Source organism: Antedon bifida, chromosome 11 (assembly GCF_963402885.1).
Source record: "Antedon bifida chromosome 11, ecAntBifi1.1, whole genome shotgun sequence".
In the NCBI taxonomy this organism is placed as follows: Eukaryota; Metazoa; Echinodermata; class Crinoidea; order Comatulida; family Antedonidae; genus Antedon; species Antedon bifida.
In genome coordinates, this window is record NC_136236.1 from 8,417,362 (window position 1) to 8,444,007 (window position 26,646).

At 34.0% G+C, this 26,646-nt stretch overlaps 1 protein-coding gene and 3 non-coding genes across 4 annotated transcripts in view; all 4 read right to left on the minus strand.

The window, feature by feature from the left end:
* LOC144856252 (uncharacterized) overlaps window positions 1–26,646 on the minus strand; it is a 331,955-nt gene that overhangs the window by 290,430 nt on the left and 14,879 nt on the right. Inside the window, exons 16-21 of the mRNA XM_078714200.1 lie at window positions 25,856–25,912; window positions 25,049–25,459; window positions 19,905–20,054; window positions 9,937–9,969; window positions 9,697–9,741; window positions 9,283–9,363 (exon numbers count right to left, since the gene is read on the minus strand). Of these exons, the coding sequence (XP_078570326.1) occupies window positions 9,283–9,363; window positions 9,697–9,741; window positions 9,937–9,969; window positions 19,905–20,054; window positions 25,049–25,459; window positions 25,856–25,912 (777 nt within the window). The remainder of the gene's footprint in view (window positions 1–9,282; window positions 9,364–9,696; window positions 9,742–9,936; window positions 9,970–19,904; window positions 20,055–25,048; window positions 25,460–25,855; window positions 25,913–26,646) is intronic.
* Window positions 10,897–10,968, minus strand: Trnad-auc (transfer RNA aspartic acid (anticodon AUC)). The gene has a single exon. It is a non-coding gene; the product is annotated as a tRNA-Asp (tRNA).
* Trnad-auc (transfer RNA aspartic acid (anticodon AUC)) lies at window positions 11,261–11,332 on the minus strand. The gene has a single exon. It is a non-coding gene; the product is annotated as a tRNA-Asp (tRNA).
* Trnad-auc (transfer RNA aspartic acid (anticodon AUC)) lies at window positions 11,625–11,696 on the minus strand. Its single transcript has one exon. It is a non-coding gene; the product is annotated as a tRNA-Asp (tRNA).

A 26,646-nucleotide genomic window follows, 5' to 3' on the forward strand; every position in this document is an offset into this window, starting at 1 on the left:
TTGAGAAAATCGTCTAGTGATCTATTAAAAAGTTCTATTTTAATCGGGAGGTCTGTATATGATACCAACAATTGTATTGTGACATTTTTATTTCAATAAAAATACATTCACAATATTCAATACATAGGTCTTTTCTCTCCTTTAGGCCTATATCTATTTTAGAAGTTATGTGTTAATATCGTTAATGTTAATTGGTTTATATTTATTTTAATAAGTTGAATCACTTTTTGGTTAGTTGTATACATTAAAAATAAAGAAATAACTAGTTTTTTGGAGAAAAAAATTACACACAATGATGGACTATGACAGCACGCCCTCTATACTTGTTAACAAGATGGCTACATAATAGATGTAGAAAACTATGGAACGCCTCCTCTGCCTTCAGTTCACATTTATCATGCAGTACACACCAATGGTCATGCAGTACACACCAATCGTCATGCAGTACACACCAATGGTCATGCAGTACACACCAATCGTCATGCAGTACACACCAGTCGTCATGCAGTACACACCAAACATCATGCAGTACACACCAAACGTCATGCAGTACACACCAATCGTCAACTCAAGATTAAGATTGTGCAAACATAATCAATTCTGGCTTGTTGTTTGGAGTTTTTTTTTATAATTATGGAAAAATGTGACTTACAATAGATATCACATACATAATTACAGATATACACCGATGACTCAACTAAACACCTTATTGCTGTGAAGTTTGTTCAGGAAACTATAATGTTTTACCTTTTTTCCTTCTTACCTTTATATAATTCATTTTCATTCATTTTTATATTGTACTTTTATAGTAACGTGCTGTTTAACTTTGTTTCTGTTTATAACATTGTTTCTGTTTCTGTTTCTAACATTGTTTACTCACTTTATTAGGTGACGTCATTATACACGTTTTCGTTGCAAATTGTGATCTGTTTTGGAGGCAATGACTACTGTAGACAGTCTATTTATAGCAATTTGCAGATAAAAGAAAAATAATTCTTGTTAAAAGTAATTTTGTATAATATTTTTTGATTTGATTTATTTGATTGATTGCATTCCATTTGGAAAATCACATTACTTAAAGCTATTATTTTTTCAATATTGTGCAGATTTCTTTTCGTTCTTGGTTGAATAGGTACATATATTTATTGTATTTATATTGTTGTTTCATTTTTTTTCTTATAACCATTAGCCTATTGTATTTTCTAAAACCAAAAAAACCTTACATTTCCACATACCCAAAATAACAAAAATACCGTATGTGTTAAACCAAGGGCTCTTAAATTTACCTACTTGTGTTAAACCAAACTCCGGCAGTCTAAGAGATTGGGATGTTCCATTCATCGCAAATCAATACATTTGTATAAACGTATATTAAATTTATCAAAATAGTATTTTTTAAAGAAAAACGGCCTGTCTTCAACATTATGATACTGTACTCGAGCTGTTTTCAGCTATTAAAAACAATTATCGTAGGAGGAGATAGGAAAATGCGAAGTTCATCGTATTATTGTGTGCTGGTATTTTTCATGAGGACATCCATTAGACAGTGTATACCACGATCGGAAAACACCCTATTTTGGGCAAATCGTTGAACCTAAATTCGTTTTAATTGTCAATAACTAATTATCTAACTAAATTTAATTAGTAAACAGGGTTATATCAGGTGGTTAAAATCAGTACCGAGATTCTAACCAACTTTATATACCATCGAGTAAACATTCTAGAAATAACGCGCGATTTACCGAATTTTGCCCTTACGTAAATTTATATATAGAAACCAATGTTGTTGATTTTCAATAGGCATGGTCTGAAAGTATATACCTATCTACACCCAGAAATTCAGAACGATAACTTGAAAACTGTAGGCGCTATCGTGCTAACAAACAAACATACGTACATACAAACAAAATGAATACTATACTTGGCAAAATTCGTTTTGCCAAATAATAAAACATGTTCTTGATAAACCCCAAACCGAGGGCTCCCGTGTAATAGGTTAAAGCCTTTAGCACTAGACCAAACATTTCGGTTGGCAAATACATATATAGCGCACTCTATCTAACATAATACAATGAAACATAACCAATAGAAATGTTCTTATAAATACATCAGATTAACAATATAAATACATGTACATCCTTCCTCTTAGTATGGTAGGCTACTATTAGTTCCGTGCAGGTACACGTTAAGATACAGTGTCCCCATCGAAATTAATTTTTAGATGTTATGACGTCAGTGAGTACGGACTGCGAATTCATACGTCCGTATTGCCGATTTGCTGCACATACTTCGGCATGGCGATCCGCGTTTTTTAGCTTTGTTATTAAACTTTGTCTGACAGATAATTTAGATGCCAGTATGCCTATTTTTAAAAATTTCTTCCGTTCTTTGGGCAGTAAGAAATATGTAAACTGTAACACGAAGTTTAGGTCTCTACTGCTATTGCCATACATACAGTATATTATCTCAAATATTATTTATTTATATATTTAGCGTCAATAATACAATTCGTGGCATGTCATTAAAAAGCACCGTATCCTGAAACTTAAATTAACTAGTTTGGTACAACTTCCGTTATACAATAAACAAGTTGGACTTCCTTTCTGCGTCATTGTAATCTATTATTGTACAAATAAGAATACTAAAGGAATTGTTTTACTGCAATATCTGTTCTGTGATCACCCCTACCAGTATTTACTAAATTAAAGCATCAGGGGTGACAGGTGGTATATATTACTGAATGATACTGCGAGGACATTCTGCGCTAAAAATAGATTTTCCTGTTTATTTTATATATAAAAAGAGTGATCATAGTTATGATAATGTGATTTTAATAATGAAAGCAAATGTATTTATTATTTTTTGTGATTAAGAAAAAAAGAAAATAATAATAGTAACTACAATTGGTACCGTATGCACTAACATAATACACCCTCTACAATTTATTAATAAAACTCAATTACGCTAGTACTCAATAATTCAATAAATGTAATGAGTTGAATAAAATATCAAATGATACAGATACATAGTTTTGTTTTTTTGTCCATTTGTTTTGACTTAAAAATATGGTTGTAATTACCCAATATTTATTGCAATCTACTTGTCAATGCACTAAACATTACAAATATTAAAAGATCTTTAAAATACAAAATAACAGTATATTATCAATACAAAAAGTTACAAACATTACATGATCGCTTATTGTAGAAAATACACAACATACCGGTAGCCAGTGTCAATCTGTAAATACCGGTGCAAAAATAATGGTTACAGTTACTTAATGTGATGTTTAGCAGCAGCTTAGACACATTTAATTGTAGTAACTTGTATCTTGTTCTGTATGTCTCAGAGTAAACTATTACTCAGTAATATAACCTAGACGTATTGAATACATGGAATAGTATTTACAATGTTTAATAACCTCCAGATATTTTTTAATTTACCAAAATGCATGAGATGGTGATTAAAAAAGCATTGATTTGTACTGACATGGTACCAGCACTGACAAGCATAATGCCAAAATCAATCGGGCAAACTTTGCGGGTGAAATGTTGGAGTTACAGATCAATTGCCAAAGACAAGGCTGAATGTATATAGACTTTAACATTACTTTTATATTGCAATACTATATGTATTACTTGCATGGTGGAAATGTTAGTGATACCCTGCAATTTATTTTGGCTGATTAACTTTGTCGTTTTAATTTAGGATTTTGTTTTCTTATTCATTTGTATCTTTATTGAAATCCAGTCACTGATATCCACATCATTGCCATTTTCAGTAATTACCTTCTGAGTTGCATTAGAGTGCGGTATCATAAAAACGTATTATATCATACTATACGTACATTAAATCTCTCAACGAAATAGCTGTTCAATACTATACAAATAATTAATGTTTATGGGTGTAATGGTCCAAATAATGGCATGAGGTGAAGGATGAAAGGTTATATATCAACTCGGCTGTCGCCTCGTTGATATATAAACTTTTATTATTCACCAAATGCCATTATTTGTATCATTACACGAATATAAAACATTCATTATTTGTTTTATATAAGATATAAATAGATTCATGCCATTTGAGTCAAATAAATGGTAGGCCTAGCCAAGGCCTACATTTTATTCACCAATCACCATTGATTTAAACAGTAACATTTGGCGGCGACGAAAGTACAAAATAGGTGGCGCTGTTGTATTTCAAAAGAATAAACAAAATATTTTCCAAACAGATTTTTTTTTGTACATGGAGAACAGTACTATTAAACGATCGTTTACCCACAATCGTCCAAGCAAATGACAGTAATTTATTTAGGTGTTATATAATATTATAATACCTGTACTATGGTATCAATGCATAAACTGCATTACATCATAAAATAGAAGTGCACAAGCAAACGTAAAAATGAATGGTACAATTGGACAGTTATGTGCATTCTTAAAAGTGTTCCTAAATAACAAATACTCTAGTTATTATTTTTATTATTACAGTATTAGTATCAAACAATTCTCAGAATCTTAACGGTAGTAACGAAAAATCCGTTAGAACCTGAAATATTTAGGCTAAAACGGTTATGGTACATGTTGTTATCAACTCTGAGCCACGCATTAATAACAGTTACGGTACGCGAGGTTTACTGAAATGTTTCCATACGTAAATGTGTATAGGCCTAGTGCATGCATACATAGTTATTTATTGCACAAATGGTTAAAATATAGCACCACAAAGTCTAAATTTAGTTTCTTTCCACACTCTTTTTAACCAATTCAATGTTGTCTTCACTCAACAACCCTCGCTTTTCAAAATCCGAAATCAAACTCCAATTATCTGCATACCTCTTTAAAACAGGAAAGTTGTATCGTCCATCAAGAGTTTTCACATCTGAGTCACTGAGACTTTTTCCCAGATTAAACAGATTTAAGGCATGTTCTGAAAATGACAATATTATAGTTCTGATCTCAAAACCTTGGAAAAAAGGAAGTTTATTTTTAGCCATGTCTTCAAAGCCATTTTGTTTAGTTATCTGTATTGTGTCATACAGCACAGACAGATTTTGTCGACTCAACAGCCCAGAATCAGTTAACAGTGCTAACAGGTCGAATGTACTGGTAACTCTTTTCAACGCTTCAAAGTCGCCTATCATTTCTTTAAACAGAACTTTCAGTCTGTTAAGGAGTCCACGTTCATCATACCATTGTGCAAACTCTGTAATTAACTGTTTAAATTCATCGTCCGAGAGATCTACATGGTTAAAAAAAAACAATTTTACAATATTATGTAATCAATTCAGAATAAGTAGGTTAACATGATTGTAAATTGTTGTTCAGTTAATGAAATTAATGAATAGCACACTGTATCATGACCATAGTTATTGCATTGTAATCTTTATCTAGGTCTACTAGTAAGTTACCTTTACTTGGATGAAATTGGTTACTCGATGATGCGCCTTCATTTTCGTCGCTATTGCCTACAAAGTGTCACAATATTTTTATATGCATTTATTTACACATGGAACATGTTTGCACTGAATGTTATCAATTATTACTATACGTATAAAAACAATCATATTTACAGTTCTGTTCTGTCTATGGGCGACAGTGAGTTACATTTAATTAATATCCAATTAATGTAAAACATTACCACAGCAAGTATAACATACCTGGATTTAAACTTGATGCCCCAACAACACCTGCAAAATATAACATGTACAATACATTTTTTTTTTCTAAATAAAAACGTGTAGAGCGAGCCAAATTAGTAGAATAGCATTATGTTTACGGTGAGTGTGTGTAGAGCCACAACGTAACTCGTAAAATCAACGCAAAGCGTACAAATTAGAACAAAACATATACAAATTAACAAAATGTGTAAAATTGTATATGCTTTAAAAATATAGAGCCCAATAGTAAAATTAACTCAAACGTACAAATAAAAATATCTTAGAAATCCCACACATTTGTCGGCTGATATTAGGATACATACGATCATTACATACATGTTCTAGATTGTAGGTTTATTAGCAAATTCAAATTCAAAATTCTTTAATCATCCCACACGGGGCAATTCAAATAAAAAGGTCTGGATTAAAATGATCTTACAAAATATACAATATATCACAATACACAAAACATACACTATAACAAGAGTCAAAGTTCAAGAATTTAAGAGTCGGATGGCCACTGGCAAAAACGAATTACTTTTCCGGTTTGTTCTACATTCCGGACATCGAAAGCGACGCCCATGAGGCATGATTAATATTTTTTAGAATAGCTCTACTTTTTTCCTGAGTTTGCATGTCACAGAAAGAAGATAAGCTACGAAGCTGACAACCTATTAATTTAGAACTTAAGGTACCAATTTTTTGTAGTGAGTTTCTCTCTTTGACCCTAAGACTAAAAAACCAGCATATAAAGGAAAACGTTAAAACGTTCTCAATAAAGGAATTATAAAAAATCGATATTAAAATGGTTCAGCTTCCTTTCTTTACTATTGCCTCTGTATTTAATAATTCCTAGCCGAGATTGTCTTCAAATATAGTACCTAGGTATTTAAAGGAATAGACAATATCGACTGGTTCGTCATTTATGATATATACCCGAGGGTTGCGTCCTTTCTCCTTCCTAAAATCTACAATCTGGTTCTGATTCTGGCTTTGCCTCGGGAAGTGGCACTATCTTTTGCTGGAGGGCTTCTTGCACTAATTCTTAAAAGCATATTTTATTTGTTGTGTATTAATTCGCATTTTGCGAACATTACATTATTATATATGCACATCAATCAGAAGGTTCCGGGTTAACTCCCATTCTACGAAAAATATTATTTTGAGGCCCTAAATGAAACGGATAACAATAAAACATCAGGAACCGATGGTCTCCCAGCTGAATTTTACAAATGTTTTTGGACTGAAATTAGCCAAACCCTAACAAATTCATTCAAATACTCTTTTCAAAGAGGAAGTCTTTATCTTTCACAAAGGCGTGGCGTAATATCATTGATTCCAAAAAAATAGACAAATCGCCAATGTTGTTAAAAAAACTGGCGTCCCATCTCATTACTGAACGTCGATTATAAGATTATTTCCAAGACCATTGCGCCACGACTAAAATAAGTATTACCATATGTGATTAGCCTTGATCAAACGGGATTCCTTAACGATACATTGGCGATAATATAAAACTGCTTATTGACATTATTGAACATGCACAAAGAAATAATTTTTACGAATCTACTTTTTTTCGTAGACTTTGAAAAAGCATTCGATAAAATAAGATGGGACTTTGTTTACTATGCACTAGAACAATTTTGATTTGAAAAGAACTTTATAAATTGGATAAAACTTCTTTATATTGCAGTATTTTTAGTTAAGTTATTAATAACGGTTTTTCTTCTGAATTTTGTAGTCTTAGTCGTGGTTTACGACAAGGATGCCCTCTATCACCATACTTGTTTATTCTATGTGCGGAAATCCTAGGTAATGCAGTCAGTCAAACAGAAAAAGTAGAAGGTATATCCTATAATAACGTAAACATTAAGATAAATTATGAAAAAAGTAATATAATGAGATTGGGCTCATTAAGAAATTCGGTTTTAAAATTCCCACCAAACAAAACATAATATGGACTAACGAACCCATACGATATCTTGGTATAAATGTTTCAAGTAATTTAGATAATATATTATTGACTGCCTCTACTCAGCCACGATGGATATGCACAACCTGTACCCACGTGCGGGCCGCTATATATACACCGGTCTAAATTATTCTACCGCGCATGTCCGTCATTTCTGAATGATTACACTAATATATCTCCCTATCTGTACTTCCGGTTTCCCACATTAATATGAATAAGGTTTGGTGGGACAAAAATATCAAATACAGTAAAAATATTTTTTACTCATAGCAACTGAATTCTTAACTTAGAAGAATTCGAAGAACGATTCAATTTTAGACCAAATTTAAAAAGTGTTCACTCAATTCCAAGGCACTGGAAGCAAATAATATTTGAGAATACCGATATAAACCCATCAAATTTAATAATCGAAAATTCTAAAATAAATAATTTGATGAAAACAGAAAAAAGAAGAATGCCTGATGATGAATTGAAGTTGATAATACACAATTGAAATGGTATATAATATTCACAACTTTGCATAAATGCACAATCAATACCAAACTTTAAAAATGTCAATATAAATTTATTCACCGTATTATTTATACTAACTGTTTTCTACATAAGATACCAATTGTTGAATCACCAATTTCTGAATGTTTTGTTTAGAAAACGAACAAATTTTAATACACATGTTCATGTAATGCAAAGTATGGAGGAAAATACAAGTTATTATTGAACAACAGTTTAAAATAAAAGTTACTAGATAAATAAAGGATATGTTTTGGTATTGAAAATCATAGAAATAATCATGCAATTAATAACTTAATACTGATTGCAAAATTGTCTATTTATAACATTAACTGCAAAGTTAACGGACAAAAACCTCAGATAAATCATTTCAAATCGGCATACGAGAGGTATAAAGAAACTGTACATTGTTTTTAAGAATAGTTAGACTTTTATTTCGCATCATTCTTTTTTTTTTAATGAAATCTGTTTTGATATTTATGTATAAAAATAGTCATATATGTTTTGTAACTTGAAAAGGTTACTTTATTATTATTTTGTATTACTTTGTAATGTAACCAAGTTAAGTAATGTATACTGTTTTATGAAATACATAAAATAAAAGATGATGAAAAAAAAGTTTGTTCATCTTTATCGTTTCAAATTAATTAATTCAACTTCAGTATATCACCGGGCGGCCTGATTTCTTTCCCAAATAATTTCTCTGAAAGACACGTGAAAGATAGCCGAACTACTGTTGAACCGATAAAGATGAGGACATCTGTGAGAATGTGAAAAAGTCACCCCAACCGAGATTCCGAGACCGAGAAATGTCTGGGTTACTGACTGGGGCAACTTTCAGGATAAAATTTCTGTCGTGAATACATTCGTATATTTCAAGTCATAAAGGTTAAAATAAAAAGGGAATTGGCAGTGTGGCTCTCCGTGGGATCATATTTTGTATGGTCCAACGGACATTTCTGGGCTACTGTCCAAGGCAACTTATAGGTTGAAGTTGCTGTGATGAGTATGTTCGTCCTTTTGCGTGATCAGGGAAGAGTGAAGTTTAAGAGTAGAAATTGTAATTCCACACTAATAAAGTGTGTGTTTCAAAAGAGTATGTATAACTTATCCTAGTCATACATACTACTATTGTAGTTACCTTGATGTCCTGGTGATTGCAGCTGCACTGGTACTACCTCTGGCATTGGAACATGCTCTGCATTTACCATAGCCACCGAATCTGTACAGGATAAAGTCGCTGTCAAATATATTTGTGTAACAGTTATAATAGAAAAGAAATTAGACGTGTGGCTCTTGACATGAATGGCACCATTTTTGAGTGGTCACTTGGGGCTACTGTTTCGGGTAACTCACAGGGTAAAGTTTCTGTCATTGCTGTTTTAACATTTTATACGCATATGGGAACGATGTCCAACAACTTTTTTCCGTGTGGCCTTTCACATGAATACATTCTCTGGGCGCCCGGTCTATCTCTATCTATATCTATAGGCAGGGAAGAGTTAAATTACATGTAATTTAACTATTCCCTGCTATAGGTCTACTAGTATGTTACCTTTACTTGGATGACTCGATGAGCTTTCATTTTCGTCACTATTGCCTAAAAAGTATCACAATGTATATTTATATGTATTTATTTAAACATGGTACACGTTTGCACTGAATGTTATCAATTATTGTTATACGTATAAAAACATTCCTATTTACAGTTTCCGTTCTGTCTATGGGCGACAGTGCGTTGCATTTAGTTAATATCCAATTATTGTAAAACATTACCACAGCAAATATAACATACCTGGATAATTTAAACTTGATGCCCCAACAACACCTGCAAAAAAATAACATATTATACAATAAATATTTCTTTTCTAAACCGTAACATCAATGGAGAAATAAAAAAAACAACCCTTAACATATAACGCAATCCGTAAAACATTTTTCTTACAATAAAAGCTTCAAAACGTGTAGAGCGAGCCACATAATAGTAGAATAGCATTATGTTTACGGTGAGTGTGTGTAGAGCCACAACGTAACTCGTAAAATCAACGCAAAGCGTACAAATTAGAACAAAACATATACAAATTAACAAAATGTGTAAAATTGTATATGCTTTAAAAATATAGAGCCCAATAGTAAAATTAACTCAAACGTACAAATAAAAAAATCCAACACATTTGTCGGCTGATATTAGGATACATACGATCATTACATACATGTTCTAGAGTTTATTAGCAAATGTCATGAATATAAAACTGTTGATATAAAGTTTTCGGTACACCACGTTTATTAGTTCTGAAAAAAACTGTTGAGATTCTCGACGTTTCGATCAACATATGCTTTGATCGTCCTCAGGAGTGAGAATGTAAGAAATAATACACGTGGTGTACCGCAAACTTTATATCAACATTTGATTTCGCCATGCAAACCTTCAAACAAAATAATATAAAACTGGTTGTTACACTATGTAATACCATCATTTAGCAATTTCTTCCTGAACGTGTATTTGTTGCACTCGATTACATATCCACTATTAACGCGTGTATAGCTAATATTTCAGGTTAATTTTTTTGCTTAGCGTAATAATGTTATAATAAGCTTTTACTAAAAATATATATATGTTATATATATATATATATATATATATAAACAAATCAGGCAAAGAACATTAATTCTAAACCGCCCGGTGATATACTGAAATTTAATTAATTAATTTGAAACGATAAAGATGAGGAAATCTGTGAGAATGAGAAAAAGTCGCCCCAACCGAGACTCGAACTCGGACCGCCTGCTTGATATGCAGATGTCCTAACCATTAGACCACTGGGGCTTTCATGGTATTGTTCGAACTCGATTGGATAGCGACTCTTTAACATTCTCGGCGTGGTACGGCGGAACAGCACTAGTCCTCAGTTGTACACACGCGCACCAGAGATCAAATTGATACGCCCTCATCTTACAGTATTTTTATTCACGAGGCAGGATCTCCGAAGAGATACTTTTATATATATAAACAAATCAGGCAAAGAACATTAATTCTAAACCGCCCGGTGATATACTGAAATTTAATTAATTAATTTGAAACGATAAAGATGAGGAAATCTGTGAGAATGAGAAAAAGTCGCCCCAACCGAGACTCGAACTCGGACCGCCTGCTTGATATGCAGATGTCCTAACCATTAGACCACTGGGGCTTTCATGGTATTGTTCGAACTCGATTGGATAGCGACTCTTTAACATTCTCGGCGTGGTACGGCGGAACAGCACTAGTCCTCAGTTGTACACACGCGCACCAGAGATCAAATTGATACGCCCTCATCTTACAGTATTTTTATTCACGAGGCGGGATCTCCGAAGAGATACTTTTATATATATAAACAAATCAGGCAAAGAACATTAATTCTAAACCGCCCGGTGATATACTGAAATTTAATTAATTAATTTGAAACGATAAAGATGAGGAAATCTGTGAGAATGAGAAAAAGTCGCCCCAACCGAGACTCGAACTCGGACCGCCTGCTTGATATGCAGATGTCCTAACCATTAGACCACTGGGGCTTTCATGGTATTGTTCGAACTCGATTGGATAGCGACTCTTTAACATTCTCGGCGTGGTACGGCGGAACAGCACTAGTCCTCAGTTGTACACACAAAAATATATATATATATATATATGCGTGCGTACAACTGGGGCGACTTTTTCTCATTCTCACAGATTTCCTCATCTTTATCGTTTCAAATTAATTAATTAAATTTCAGTATATCACCGGGCGGTTTAGAATTAATGTTCTTTGCCTGATTTGTTTATATATATAAAAGTATCTCTTCGGAGATCCCGCCTCGTGAATAAAAATACTGTAAGATGAGGGCGTATCAATTTGATCTCTGGTGCGCGTGCGTACAACTGAGGACTAGTGCTGTTCCGCCGTACCACGCCGAGAATGTTAAAGAGTCGCTATCCAATCGAGTTCGAACAATACCATGAAAGCCCCAGTGGTCTAATGGTTAGGACATCTGCATATCAAGCAGGCGGTCCGAGTTCGAGTCTCGGTTGGGGCGACTTTTTCTCATTCTCACAGATTTCCTCATCTTTATCGTTTCAAATTAATTAATTAAATTTCAGTATATCACCGGGCGGTTTAGAATTAATGTTCTTTGCCTGATTTGTTTATATATATAAAAGTATCTCTTCGGAGATCCCGCCTCGTGAATAAAAATACTGTAAGATGAGGGCGTATCAATTTGATCTCTGGTGCGCGTGCGTACAACTGAGGACTAGTGCTGTTCCGCCGTACCACGCCGAGAATGTTAAAGAGTCGCTATCCAATCGAGTTCGAACAATACCATGAAAGCCCCAGTGGTCTAATGGTTAGGACATCTGCATATCAAGCAGGCGGTCCGAGTTCGAGTCTCGGTTGGGGCGACTTTTTCTCATTCTCACAGATTTCCTCATCTTTATCGTTTCAAATTAATTAATTAAATTTCAGTATATCACCGGGCGGTTTAGAATTAATGTTCTTTGCCTGATTTGTTTATATATATAAAAGTATCTCTTCGGAGATCCCGCCTCGTGAATAAAAATACTGTAAGATGAGGGCGTATCAATTTGATCTCTGGTGCGCGTGCGTACAACTGAGGACTAGTGCTGTTCCGCCGTACCACGCCGAGAATGTTAAAGAGTCGCTATCCAATCGAGTTCGAACAATACCATGAAAGCCCCAGTGGTCTAATGGTTAGGACATCTGCATATCAAGCAGGCGGTCCGAGTTCGAGTCTCGGTTGGGGCGACTTTTTCTCATTCTCACAGATTTCCTCATCTTTATCGTTTCAAATTAATTAATTAAATTTCAGTATATCACCGGGCGGTTTAGAATTAATGTTCTTTGCCTGATTTGTTTATATATATAAAAGTATCTCTTCGGAGATCCCGCCTCGTGAATAAAAATACTGTAAGATGAGGGCGTATCAATTTGATCTCTGGTGCGCGTGCGTACAACTGAGGACTAGTGCTGTTCCGCCGTACCACGCCGAGAATGTTAAAGAGTCGCTATCCAATCGAGTTCGAACAATACCATGAAAGCCCCAGTGGTCTAATGGTTAGGACATCTGCATATCAAGCAGGCGGTCCGAGTTCGAGTCTCGGTTGGGGCGACTTTTTCTCATTCTCACAGATTTCCTCATCTTTATCGTTTCAAATTAATTAATTAAATTTCAGTATATCACCGGGCGGTTTAGAATTAATGTTCTTTGCCTGATTTGTTTATATATATAAAAGTATCTCTTCGGAGATCCCGCCTCGTGAATAAAAATACTGTAAGATGAGGGCGTATCAATTTGATCTCTGGTGCGCGTGCGTACAACTGAGGACTAGTGCTGTTCCGCCGTACCACGCCGAGAATGTTAAAGAGTCGCTATCCAATCGAGTTCGAACAATACCATGAAAGCCCCAGTGGTCTAATGGTTAGGACATCTGCATATCAAGCAGGCGGTCCGAGTTCGAGTCTCGGTTGGGGCGACTTTTTCTCATTCTCACAGATTTCCTCATCTTTATCGTTTCAAATTAATTAATTAAATTTCAGTATATCACCGGGCGGTTTAGAATTAATGTTCTTTGCCTGATTTGTTTATATATATAAAAGTATCTCTTCGGAGATCCCGCCTCGTGAATAAAAATACTGTAAGATGAGGGCGTATCAATTTGATCTCTGGTGCGCGTGCGTACAACTGAGGACTAGTGCTGTTCCGCCGTACCACGCCGAGAATGTTAAAGAGTCGCTATCCAATCGAGTTCGAACAATACCATGAAAGCCCCAGTGGTCTAATGGTTAGGACATCTGCATATCAAGCAGGCGGTCCGAGTTCGAGTCTCGGTTGGGGCGACTTTTTCTCATTCTCACAGATTTCCTCATCTTTATCGTTTCAAATTAATTAATTAAATTTCAGTATATCACCGGGCGGTTTAGAATTAATGTTCTTTGCCTGATTTGTTTATATATATAAAAGTATCTCTTCGGAGATCCCGCCTCGTGAATAAAAATACTGTAAGATGAGGGCGTATCAATTTGATCTCTGGTGCGCGTGCGTACAACTGAGGACTAGTGCTGTTCCGCCGTACCACGCCGAGAATGTTAAAGAGTCGCTATCCAATCGAGTTCGAACAATACCATGAAAGCCCCAGTGGTCTAATGGTTAGGACATCTGCATATCAAGCAGGCGGTCCGAGTTCGAGTCTCGGTTGGGGCGACTTTTTCTCATTCTCACAGATTTCCTCATCTTTATCGTTTCAAATTAATTAATTAAATTTCAGTATATCACCGGGCGGTTTAGAATTAATGTTCTTTGCCTGATTTGTTTATATATATAAAAGTATCTCTTCGGAGATCCCGCCTCGTGAATAAAAATACTGTAAGATGAGGGCGTATCAATTTGATCTCTGGTGCGCGTGCGTACAACTGAGGACTAGTGCTGTTCCGCCGTACCACGCCGAGAATGTTAAAGAGTCGCTATCCAATCGAGTTCGAACAATACCATGAAAGCCCCAGTGGTCTAATGGTTAGGACATCTGCATATCAAGCAGGCGGTCCGAGTTCGAGTCTCGGTTGGGGCGACTTTTTCTCATTCTCACAGATTTCCTCATCTTTATCGTTTCAAATTAATTAATTAAATTTCAGTATATCACCGGGCGGTTTAGAATTAATGTTCTTTGCCTGATTTGTTTATATATATAAAAGTATCTCTTCGGAGATCCCGCCTCGTGAATAAAAATACTGTAAGATGAGGGCGTATCAATTTGATCTCTGGTGCGCGTGCGTACAACTGAGGACTAGTGCTGTTCCGCCGTACCACGCCGAGAATGTTAAAGAGTCGCTATCCAATCGAGTTCGAACAATACCATGAAAGCCCCAGTGGTCTAATGGTTAGGACATCTGCATATCAAGCAGGCGGTCCGAGTTCGAGTCTCGGTTGGGGCGACTTTTTCTCATTCTCACAGATTTCCTCATCTTTATCGTTTCAAATTAATTAATTAAATTTCAGTATATCACCGGGCGGTTTAGAATTAATGTTCTTTGCCTGATTTGTTTATATATATAAAAGTATCTCTTCGGAGATCCCGCCTCGTGAATAAAAATACTGTAAGATGAGGGCGTATCAATTTGATCTCTGGTGCGCGTGCGTACAACTGAGGACTAGTGCTGTTCCGCCGTACCACGCCGAGAATGTTAAAGAGTCGCTATCCAATCGAGTTCGAACAATACCATGAAAGCCCCAGTGGTCTAATGGTTAGGACATCTGCATATCAAGCAGGCGGTCCGAGTTCGAGTCTCGGTTGGGGCGACTTTTTCTCATTCTCACAGATTTCCTCATCTTTATCGTTTCAAATTAATTAATTAAATTTCAGTATATCACCGGGCGGTTTAGAATTAATGTTCTTTGCCTGATTTGTTTATATATATAAAAGTATCTCTTCGGAGATCCCGCCTCGTGAATAAAAATACTGTAAGATGAGGGCGTATCAATTTGATCTCTGGTGCGCGTGCGTACAACTGAGGACTAGTGCTGTTCCGCCGTACCACGCCGAGAATGTTAAAGAGTCGCTATCCAATCGAGTTCGAACAATACCATGAAAGCCCCAGTGGTCTAATGGTTAGGACATCTGCATATCAAGCAGGCGGTCCGAGTTCGAGTCTCGGTTGGGGCGACTTTTTCTCATTCTCACAGATTTCCTCATCTTTATCGTTTCAAATTAATTAATTAAATTTCAGTATATCACCGGGCGGTTTAGAATTAATGTTCTTTGCCTGATTTGTTTATATATATAAAAGTATCTCTTCGGAGATCCCGCCTCGTGAATAAAAATACTGTAAGATGAGGGCGTATCAATTTGATCTCTGGTGCGCGTGCGTACAACTGAGGACTAGTGCTGTTCCGCCGTACCACGCCGAGAATGTTAAAGAGTCGCTATCCAATCGAGTTCGAACAATACCATGAAAGCCCCAGTGGTCTAATGGTTAGGACATCTGCATATCAAGCAGGCGGTCCGAGTTCGAGTCTCGGTTGGGGCGACTTTTTCTCATTCTCACAGATTTCCTCATCTTTATCGTTTCAAATTAATTAATTAAATTTCAGTATATCACCGGGCGGTTTAGAATTAATGTTCTTTGCCTGATTTGTTTATATATATATATATATATATATATATATATATATATATATATATATATATATATATATATATATATATATATATATATATATATATATATATATATATATATATATATATATATATATATATATATATATATATATATATATATATATATATATATATATATATATATATATATATATATATATATATATATATATATATATATATATATATATATATATATATATTTTTACTGAAAGCTTATATATTTATTATAAAATTGTTATTTAAAAATATTAAATCTTAATTTTTGAATTATGGAAAATAATAGTTTGTTATTTTATCAATTTTAGCAAACAACACTAATGTCAACAAAAATATATGCTAGTTAACAAGGCAGGACAGAAACACAATGCAAAGCGGTTAAAAATAGAAAGAGACTGATATAAATAAATTATGACCTGGGAGGAGTGAATTTTAAGAATAGATATTGTAATTCCACTCTTCCCTGTTGTGACAGACTAACAAAGTGTGTTTTCAAAAGAGTATGTATACTTTATGCTAGTCATACATACTAATATTATAAAAGGAAAGAAATAGGTGCTGCATAGGCAGGATCATGTATAATAATAAAACAGACAAATTTCTTGTTTCTGCCTCAAAATAAAATATTTATTATACGAGTACTTTCGACCATAGGTCATCATCAGGTACTGATAGAATATTGGTAAAAGACGAATACATATAGAAAAAGGGTACACTAGAAAACAAAGGAGTCTATATTATGGGCTATATGGGCGTAACAATGAACAAGCAAATAACAAATAGACAAAAGCATTGACAAGCAAAAGGTATTACATAATAATAACTCATGTCAATCAGATAGACAAGATAGAACTCAATTCCTAAATGATTTAAAAGATACATTAAGTCCATTGGGTTTGAGAGTTCCAAGTTGAAAAATTATACGTTCTTCTAGTCGTCTACGGTCGCGTCCGGATGAGTTGCATTGTTTTATGCCAGTAACCCGTATATCATTAATAAATAAAATTAATAATACGATCAGACACATCATGAAATTGTGGTTATCATGAAAATGTTCTGCTACAGGGAGACCGGGTGTATTAAGATGAATGGAACGTAAATGTTCTACAAATCTATCCCCAAGTCTTCGTTTAGTTTCTCCAATATAGATTACATTACATTTCGTACAAATAATGGCATATATCACAATAATAGAAACACAATTAAAATTATCTTGAATGATACTACTAGTACATATTACATGTTTACACGTCTTACATCTATTTCTGTTACACTTAGTCATACCAACATCATTATGATTTGATGATTTTAATTTAGAATTCACTAACTGATATTTAAGATTACGATCTCGTTTATATGATATCATGGGATGTACATTAAAAATGTTTTTAGTTACTGGGTCAGATATTGTAGTTATCCATGACGATTTTTGCGATTTTCTTTAAAGTAGGATGGAATGTTAGAACTAAAGACGTACGATCAGACACATCATGAAATTGTGGTTATCATGAAAATGGTCTGCTACAGGGAGACCGGGTGTATTAAGATGAATGGAACGTAAATGTTCTACAAATCTATCCCAAAGTCTTCGTTTAGTTTCTGTCCTTCAAATCCTTTCTGTCCTTCAAATCGCTGATTAAGAATAATCAACTTCCTGCAACTGCGAACAGCTTAATTAACACTGATGGGTCCTGTGCTAATTGGTATATGCTACCAAAGATTCACAAACAAAGTAACCCAGGAAGACCTATTGTTTCAGCTTGTAATAGTCCCACTGTGGTTATTAGTGAATTTATAGATAGTATTTTGCAACCTATCGTGCAAAAATTACCAACGTATATTAAGGATACTAATGAAGCTGTGAAATTATTTGAGAATTTTCAATTTACATCAATGGGAGGATATATTTTCACTATGGATGTTAAATCTTTATATACGTCAATACCTATCAATGATGGACTAATCGCACTCAGACACTATCTAGAGAAGGACATAAACCAACCGCGAATGTGCTCAGTAGAAACTATACTTCGCCTTTCTGAACTAGTACTCCCTACTACAGCTTTTGCTTTTAATGGATCATATTATCGTCAAATATCAGGAGTCAGTATGGGTAGCAAGATGGCGCCATCATTTGCTTGTCTCTTTATGGGCTACCTTGAACATCTTTGAACAATTTGAAGGACAGAAACCTGAATTATTTAAGCGATACATTGATGATTGTATTGGAGCAACTAGTGGTAGTACTGAAGATGTACTTGCGTTCATTGATTTTGCGAATAATTACCATCCAGCTATTGAGTTTACATATGAAATATCCTCTAAATTGGTCGCATTTTTGGACATTCAATTAAGTATTGATAACTTAAATTTGACAACATCAGTACATAATAAGGATACAGATGCCCACACATACCTTAATTACGCATCATCACACCCGCCTTCTTGTAAGAGAGCTATTCCGTATTCTCAATTTTTGAGACTAAGAAGGATTTGTAGTAGCAATGAGGATTTTAAGTTGAGGACCGCAGAAATGGCTGAATTCTTTTATCAACGTGGATATCCTAATGACATTGTTGATAAATCATTGGATAAGATACACACCGTCACTCATGAAGAAGCACTCATACCTAAAGTTCATGATGTGTCTGATCGTACGTCTTTAGTTCTAACATTCCATCCTACTTCAAAGAAAATCGCAAAAATCGTCATGGATAACTACCATATCTTGGAATCTGACCCAGTAACTAAGAACATTTTTAATGTACATCCCATGATATCATATAAACGAGTTCGTAATCTTAAAGATCAGTTAGTGAATTCTAAATTAAAATCATCAAATCATAATGATGTTGGTATGACTAAGTGTAACAGAAACAGATGTAAGACGTGTAAACATGTAATATGTACTAATAGTATCATAGGACCACGTAAGAATTTTGATATTCAAGATAATTTTAATTGTGTTTCCATTAATGTGATATATGCCATTATTTGTACGAAATGTAATGTAATCTATATTGGAGAAACTAAACGAAGACTTGGGGATAGATTTGTAGAATATTTACGTTCCATTCATCTTAATACACCCGGTCTCCCTGTAGCAGAATATTTTCATCATGATAACCACAATATTAATGATATACGGGTTACTGGCATAAAACAATGCAACTCATCCGGACGCGACCGTAGACGACTAGAAGAACGTATAATTTTTCAACTTGGAACTCTCAAACCCAATGGACTTAATGTATCTTTTAAATCATTTAGGAATTGAGTTCTATCTTGTCTATCTGATTGACATGAGTTATTATTATGTAATACCTTTTGTTTGTCAATGCTTTTGTCTATTTGTTATTTGCTTGTTCATTGTTACGCCCATATAGCCCATAATATAGACTCATTTGTTTTCTAGTGTACCCTTTTTCTATATGTATTCGTCTTTTACCAATATTCTATCAGTACCTGATGATGACCTATGGTCGAAAGTACTCGTATAATAAATATTTTATTTTGAGGCAGAAACAAGAAATTTGTCTGTTTTATTTTTATACTAATATTATAGTTACCTTGATGTTCTGGTGATTGCACCTGCACTGGTACTACCTTTGGCGTTGGCACATGCTCTGCATTTGCCATAGCCTCCGAATCTGACTCTGATTCTGGCTTTTCCTCGGGAAGTGGCACTATCTTTTGCTGAAGAGCTTCTTGCACTAATTCTTAAAAACATATTTTATTTTTTTGTGTATTAATTTGCATTTGTGAACATTACATTATTATATATGCATATCAATCAGAAGGTTCTGGGTTCAAATCTCGATTAAGGGGAATTGTTTCTCATTCTCACATATTTCCTCATCTTTACCGTTTCAAATTAATTAATTCAATTTCAATATAACACCTGGCGGCGTAATTACTTTCCCAAAGACTTTTTCTGAAAGATACGTGAAAGATAGCCAAACTACTATTGAAACGATAAAGATAAGGAAATCTGTGAGAATGAAAACACAGCTGTTTCAACTAATGTTAAGATATTAGAAAAAGTCAAGCGCCCTCAGTGTTAGCCGACGAGGCTCCCCGAGTCGCGCGAACATATAATTTTTGTTTACAAACCATTATTTCGCGAACGCCAAATTAAATTTCGCTATCGTGAGTTTTTATGTAGTAAAAACATTTTTTACAAAACCAAACGATTAAAAAAAGTGTATGTTCAATTAAAAAATAAATATTTTATTGTTTCTTTACTATAAATTAATAAATAAACGACGATATTGTCCATTTTACTGAAATATTCTCCCGCACATAAACCAGGAAGTCGAGATAAACTGTGTAATGAAATAGTAAACAATCGTAAGTAGAAAATATCATTGTATTCTTTACTTATTTTTTGGATATAATTCATTTTTTTAGAAAAAGAACGAACTAGAATATAGTCCATCATTATTATATAAACAAAATAATACAAGTTTTGTTAATATAGCCTGGTTCAGTTTTTAGTAAAACTCGCATATTTTGCAACCCCTTTATACATTGTTATTGTTATCGGCGAGAAAACGGTTTGGCGATAGGCTTAGAACGTGCGTTGACGCCCGCGATGACCGTGACAGTAATGTGGGCCTAGAATGAAGCTAGGCCCAAACATAGAAAATTCGTAATAGTTAAACCTTTTATTACCCTAATCCTAAATTTAATCATTATAACTGTTACCAAATAATTAATGGCATGTGTTTATAATAATAATTATTGCTTTCCTGGTGCATTTTTAGGCTAGCTGGTGTGACTGAGTGACAGTCCTACAGCCTAGGCTAGGCCTTAATATTAATACATTTGTATAATAATGGTTTAATATTTTGGCTATTAGCTCTCTTGTTTGGATTTGTTTGGACACAAAACTGAAGTACTTTAGATTTAAAAATTGATTTATTTTTAAAGGAAAGTACAGTTGCATCTATTGTTTTTTAGACCATGGCAGTGAAAAAAAAAGAAGCAAAACAATATCGCACAGCGTTGTTAGGCCATACCTGGTAGACATTGAATAAAACAGGGTAGGTAAATAATCATAACCACCTCTTTAGAAAGTTTAATACACACTCCAAACAATGAAATGTGTGTTTGTACTTCCATATTAAAGAACAATGTTAGTATAAAATAACTGTCAAAACAAACAATTGTTACAGTAATTTATAAATATACCTCTTTTTCTTTATTAAATATTTCCTCAATCAACTATTTTTCCAGGTGTCAATATGTTATAATATTCAACACGCGACAGGATGCTGACATCTTGACTGGTAAATTCAAATGTTGTTTCAACTTTACATTGACATTACATATTAACTCAATTGGTCAAGTTGCTCTTTAAATACACAATGTCCCTTTGAGCATAGAATTTCAAAATTGTTTATCCTATTTATATGCATAATAAAGCAAACCTTTGGCTGGAACTTATTTTCCTATGAATTATCCATATATTATCATTATCTGCTACAAGAAATAGTGAACATTTTTTAAATATAATAATTTTGATGCTCATTTTTGATGCAGATTGAAATTTATTTGGTTGACCAATATTGTTTAATCTCAGGTGATCATCTAGCAGACTTTGAGAAAATCAGAAGCTGCAGCACATCGACATGCTACAATGATTAAAATCCAGTCTTTAGAAGAGAATCTTGAGCATTTAAGAAATTAACTCTCAGTGTCACTTGTGACAAAACAGCATAGTAAGATTGCAGAAACTGGCCACAGAATAAATCTAAAAGAACAAGAGGTCAAAGACTTGGTCAGTCCTACATTATACACCTTTAAAATTATGTCTAAAACATGCAATACTATACAAATTAATGCCATATTTCTTTTATATATTTTATATAGCGAACTACTATGAACCAAGAGATTTGAAACTCTATGTACAAAAATGGACGAGGTATTTAGAAAAAATAAATTCCTCGACAGCAGTACCACGGAAGAGAATTTTGCGGGAAATCATGAAGTCACATTTGACGTTTATTTCACCTGAGATCCAGCATGAAGTAACTAGGCCGGTAACTAAGTGCAGAAAAGTTTGAGGAAACAGGAATAGTTTGCTATTTCTCAGTTAATTGTTACAGTATTGCATATATTATGTACAGTATACTGTATGAATAGTAGTATTTTTTGTTGTTATTGCTAGAACAATGATTTTGTAAATAAATGGTATATGAATTGTAATTGAATTGAATTTTTTGGAAGTTATTTTATTTTAATTTGGTTTATATATTATTGATTGATAACGGAAATTGATGTTATTTACTGATTTAGATTGTGATTGCATATCAAAATAATAAATAATATACAATACAAATATGAAAGAAATATGCATTTAAAATTAAATATCTAATGTCACAGTACTCTATAGCTTCTTTCTATTAATATATTACAGATCTTTGACTAAGACATGCTAGGTAGGCTGCTAGGTGCTGATGATGTAGCCTAGCCTATATATAGTATAGGCCTAGCTAGGCCTGTAGCCTGGACTACTCTGTACTCCCCTCATAATATGAATGATTATTAAAATAGCTTAGTTAGGCCTAGGCTAGGCCTAATTTTTAATTAGGACCAGGAACAAGTAATTAATCAGCTTTATAACAGGTCTACTGTCACTCAGGCCCCCGAATAGACATGTTTACGTGTTAAAAATAAACAGCCATTAGTCTAACACAGCTGGTTTTAACCACGCAAACGGGCCTGGGCATAGCCTATTATAAGCTAGCATAGGAAAAAATCCAGCCAGGCTATATGAATACGAACCTTCTTAAAACATTCAAGGATAACTAAAGTATCCAACTAAATCAAAGAATTCAACAGAAAAAATTATTTTTAAACTGATATGGAAAACAACATTTATACCTACTTTTTAAATGTATCACTTGAGAAAAAAACTGGCGTTGGGTGTACAATTTTGGTTAACTTTCAATTACATTACCTCTTAAAATCCACGTGATAAAACGACGACAACATGTTTTTCACCTTCACCCAGGGTTGTTCTAATGAATATTCATTATTTTTCTGACTTTCGCGGTCTTTATTTGTTTTTATTGGCTATTATAAATACAGTCCTTTTATGCTTGATTGCTTCCGGGTTCCTCGTGTGGTTTGTATACAATATGTTTTCTGAATCACTACTCCATAAAACGCTATGAAACGTTGGGGGCGCTACACTTAATTCATATTTCTGGAACAGCTGTGAAAAAAACCCAACCAAGAACCTTCTGATTGATATGCTAACCATTAGACCACTTGGGCTTTCAAACTCGGGTTCAAACTCGGTTGGATAGCGACTCTTGGTGGTATGGCGGAACATCACTAGTCCCTCAATTGTACGCACGCGTACCAGAGATCAAATTGATACGCCTTCATCTGTCAGTAATTTATTCACGAAGTGGGATCTCCGAAGAGATACTTTTATATATATATATATATATATATATATATATACACCAGGTGCAGAACATGAATTCTACACCGCCTGGCGATATACTGAAATTTAATTAATTAATTTGAAACACTGAAGATGAGGAAATCTTTCAACAAAAAATGAAAACCAAAGGAATGTGGATCAAATGTGTAGTCCGGCTGTTCATACGGACGACTGAGCTCACCTGACTTGCCTTAATTTTCGGGAAATTTCAAGTGAAAATTGATTATTTTTTTCGTATTGATGATCTGTAATGTTTTCGACATGTTGGTGAATGTGGTATTATTCCTAATTCTCATATTTATATCAATTTTGGACGTCAAAAGCTAGGCCGGGTAGTAGGCTATGTTACACGGCGGGTGAATTGAAAGCCATACGAGCCAGTACCGTTTCAAGACCAGGTATGAGTATTCAAATACAAATATCATACATGAAGACGTCATGTTTAATCCCAATTCCAAAACGACATCCTATTAGTTGTTATAATGATCAAAGACCAGTTACACTGACCTCTGTGCCTATGAAAGTGTGTGAAAAATTGTGTTAAATAGGCTTAAGTTATCAGTTGCGGATTATCTTATCTGCACAAACAGGAGCACTGAAGACGCTTTGATATATAAGCTTGATCAATATCATTGATAAAAAATATCTGGGATAACTATGATACATACGGTCATACAAACATCCAGATTGTAGGTCTATTAGCAAATTTCATGAATATAAAACTGGTCATTACATTATGCAATGCCACCATTTAGCAATTACTTTCAACATTTTGCACTGTACACCTTAACCACGACGAAGCTTAAAAATTATAACATTCTCTTACCTATTTTTAAAAATTGGCGGCCATCTTTTTTAACGTCAAATTTTGAAACTTTGTGGTAGTCTGATTTGAGTAAACTTTTGATATATGTTTTTTGAGACCATATTTTATTGTAATACATCAAAAAACATTAGGCCCTATATTTTCATATTTTGACCCGACTATTGACAGATGTTTGTTTCTAGATTGTCACTCATAAACCGTAAAATACATGGAAAATGGTTTTGGTAGTGTTATATATTATTTTATCATTAAAAAACAATCACTAACACAACACAACAAAACAAAACAAATGTGAACAAAATGCAGGAACATAATGCAAAGCGGTTAAAAATAGAAAAAAAAAACTTGAATTACAAACTAAAAGGTGTCTTTTTAAAAGAGTTTTTAAAACTTCTGCTAGTCATAAATAATACTAATAGTATAGATACCGTGATGTCCTTGTGATGGCACATGCACTCGTACTATCTCTGGCACATGAACTGGTGCTACCTCTGGCACATTCACTGGTGCTACCTCTAGTACATTCAATGGTACTACCTCTGCCATATGCACTAGTGTTACTTCTGGTACATGCACTGGTACTACCTCTGGCACATGCACTGGTGCTACCTCTGGCACATGCACTGGTGCTACCTCTGGCACATGCACTGGTGCTACCTTTGGCACATGCAATGGTACTACCTCTGGCATATGCACTGGTGTTACTTCTGGTACATGCACTGGTACTACCTCTGACACTGGCAAATACTCTGGAACATGTTCTTCATTTGCCCTAGGCACCGAGTCTAGCTCTGATTCTGGCACTAGCTGATTCTCCTTGTTAGCTTCTGACTCTGATTCTTAAAAAAGAAATTTGATTTATTGTTTATTAATTCGCAAAATTTGTGAACATTAGGATATATGTTTGAAATTGTAAAATTGTGAAACGTTTTCAGGTTTCAAAACTTACTATTCATGGCCCTCTGACATCCATCAATGAAAAATTATTGAGTATAACTATTTACTTCTACTTGTATATTCCGTATTTTATCTTAATAATCTATGTTTGAATGCTCGCTACCATTTATTATTCGGGTGAGATGGTCATGTTTTATGTTTCTGTGCATTTGTTAGTGAATTTATCAAACTTGGTTTGCATGAAGTAGATGAAACAGATCATTAAGTACATATAAATAAAGATCACTGTTTCATCATGACAATAACTATATCATTATCTTTATCTACTGGTAATTTACCTTCACTTGGATGACTTTGGCGACTTAGTGGTGTGCCTTTGTTTTTGTCATAATTGCCTAAAAGTAATCAAAGTGCGATGTTACAGTTAACATTGTAATTATCAAAACGTGTTCTAAATTTGCACGGAATGTTGTAAAATTTTTTATACGTATCAACAAATACCATCTGGCAGTGATGGTTTATCAAAGGTTTTAGAATTCCATTGACACCCTATGTAATGAAATTAATTATTATTTTAATAAATGTCAATTATCAGTTTTCGCAACAACGAAGGAACAACATAGGAATAATCTCTTGATGTGCAAATATGGTAAAACAAGTTTTAAAAAGCAGGAGACCGATAATGCTATTGCTAATATATTACAATTGATAGTTGGTAACGTAATAGATACTGATCAGAAATGTTATATTAAAGGAAGCTTCGCTGGTGAAAACAAGACTTGTTGAAATTGTACTAGAATACACAGATAAATTGTCATTTGGTTCATGTCAACAATGGGTTGAGACTATCGATTACAACGAATAATGGATCATTAGAAAGGATTTTAGAAGAATATTGGTATTATACAAGGAAATGGCTATACATGTAAGAAGCACTTTTGTTTGTTATAATAATAAATGCCACAAAAATAATTGAGGTGAAAAGATCAACAAATTAAAAAACGTCTTAAAAGCTTGGGAAAATAGAAATGTAAGTTTTTTGGTAAGTCATGGAAATAAAAACTTTAAAAGCTTAGGCTAGTTTACACTACTGTTAGTATTATTAGATGTGCCCTCACATATTATAGAT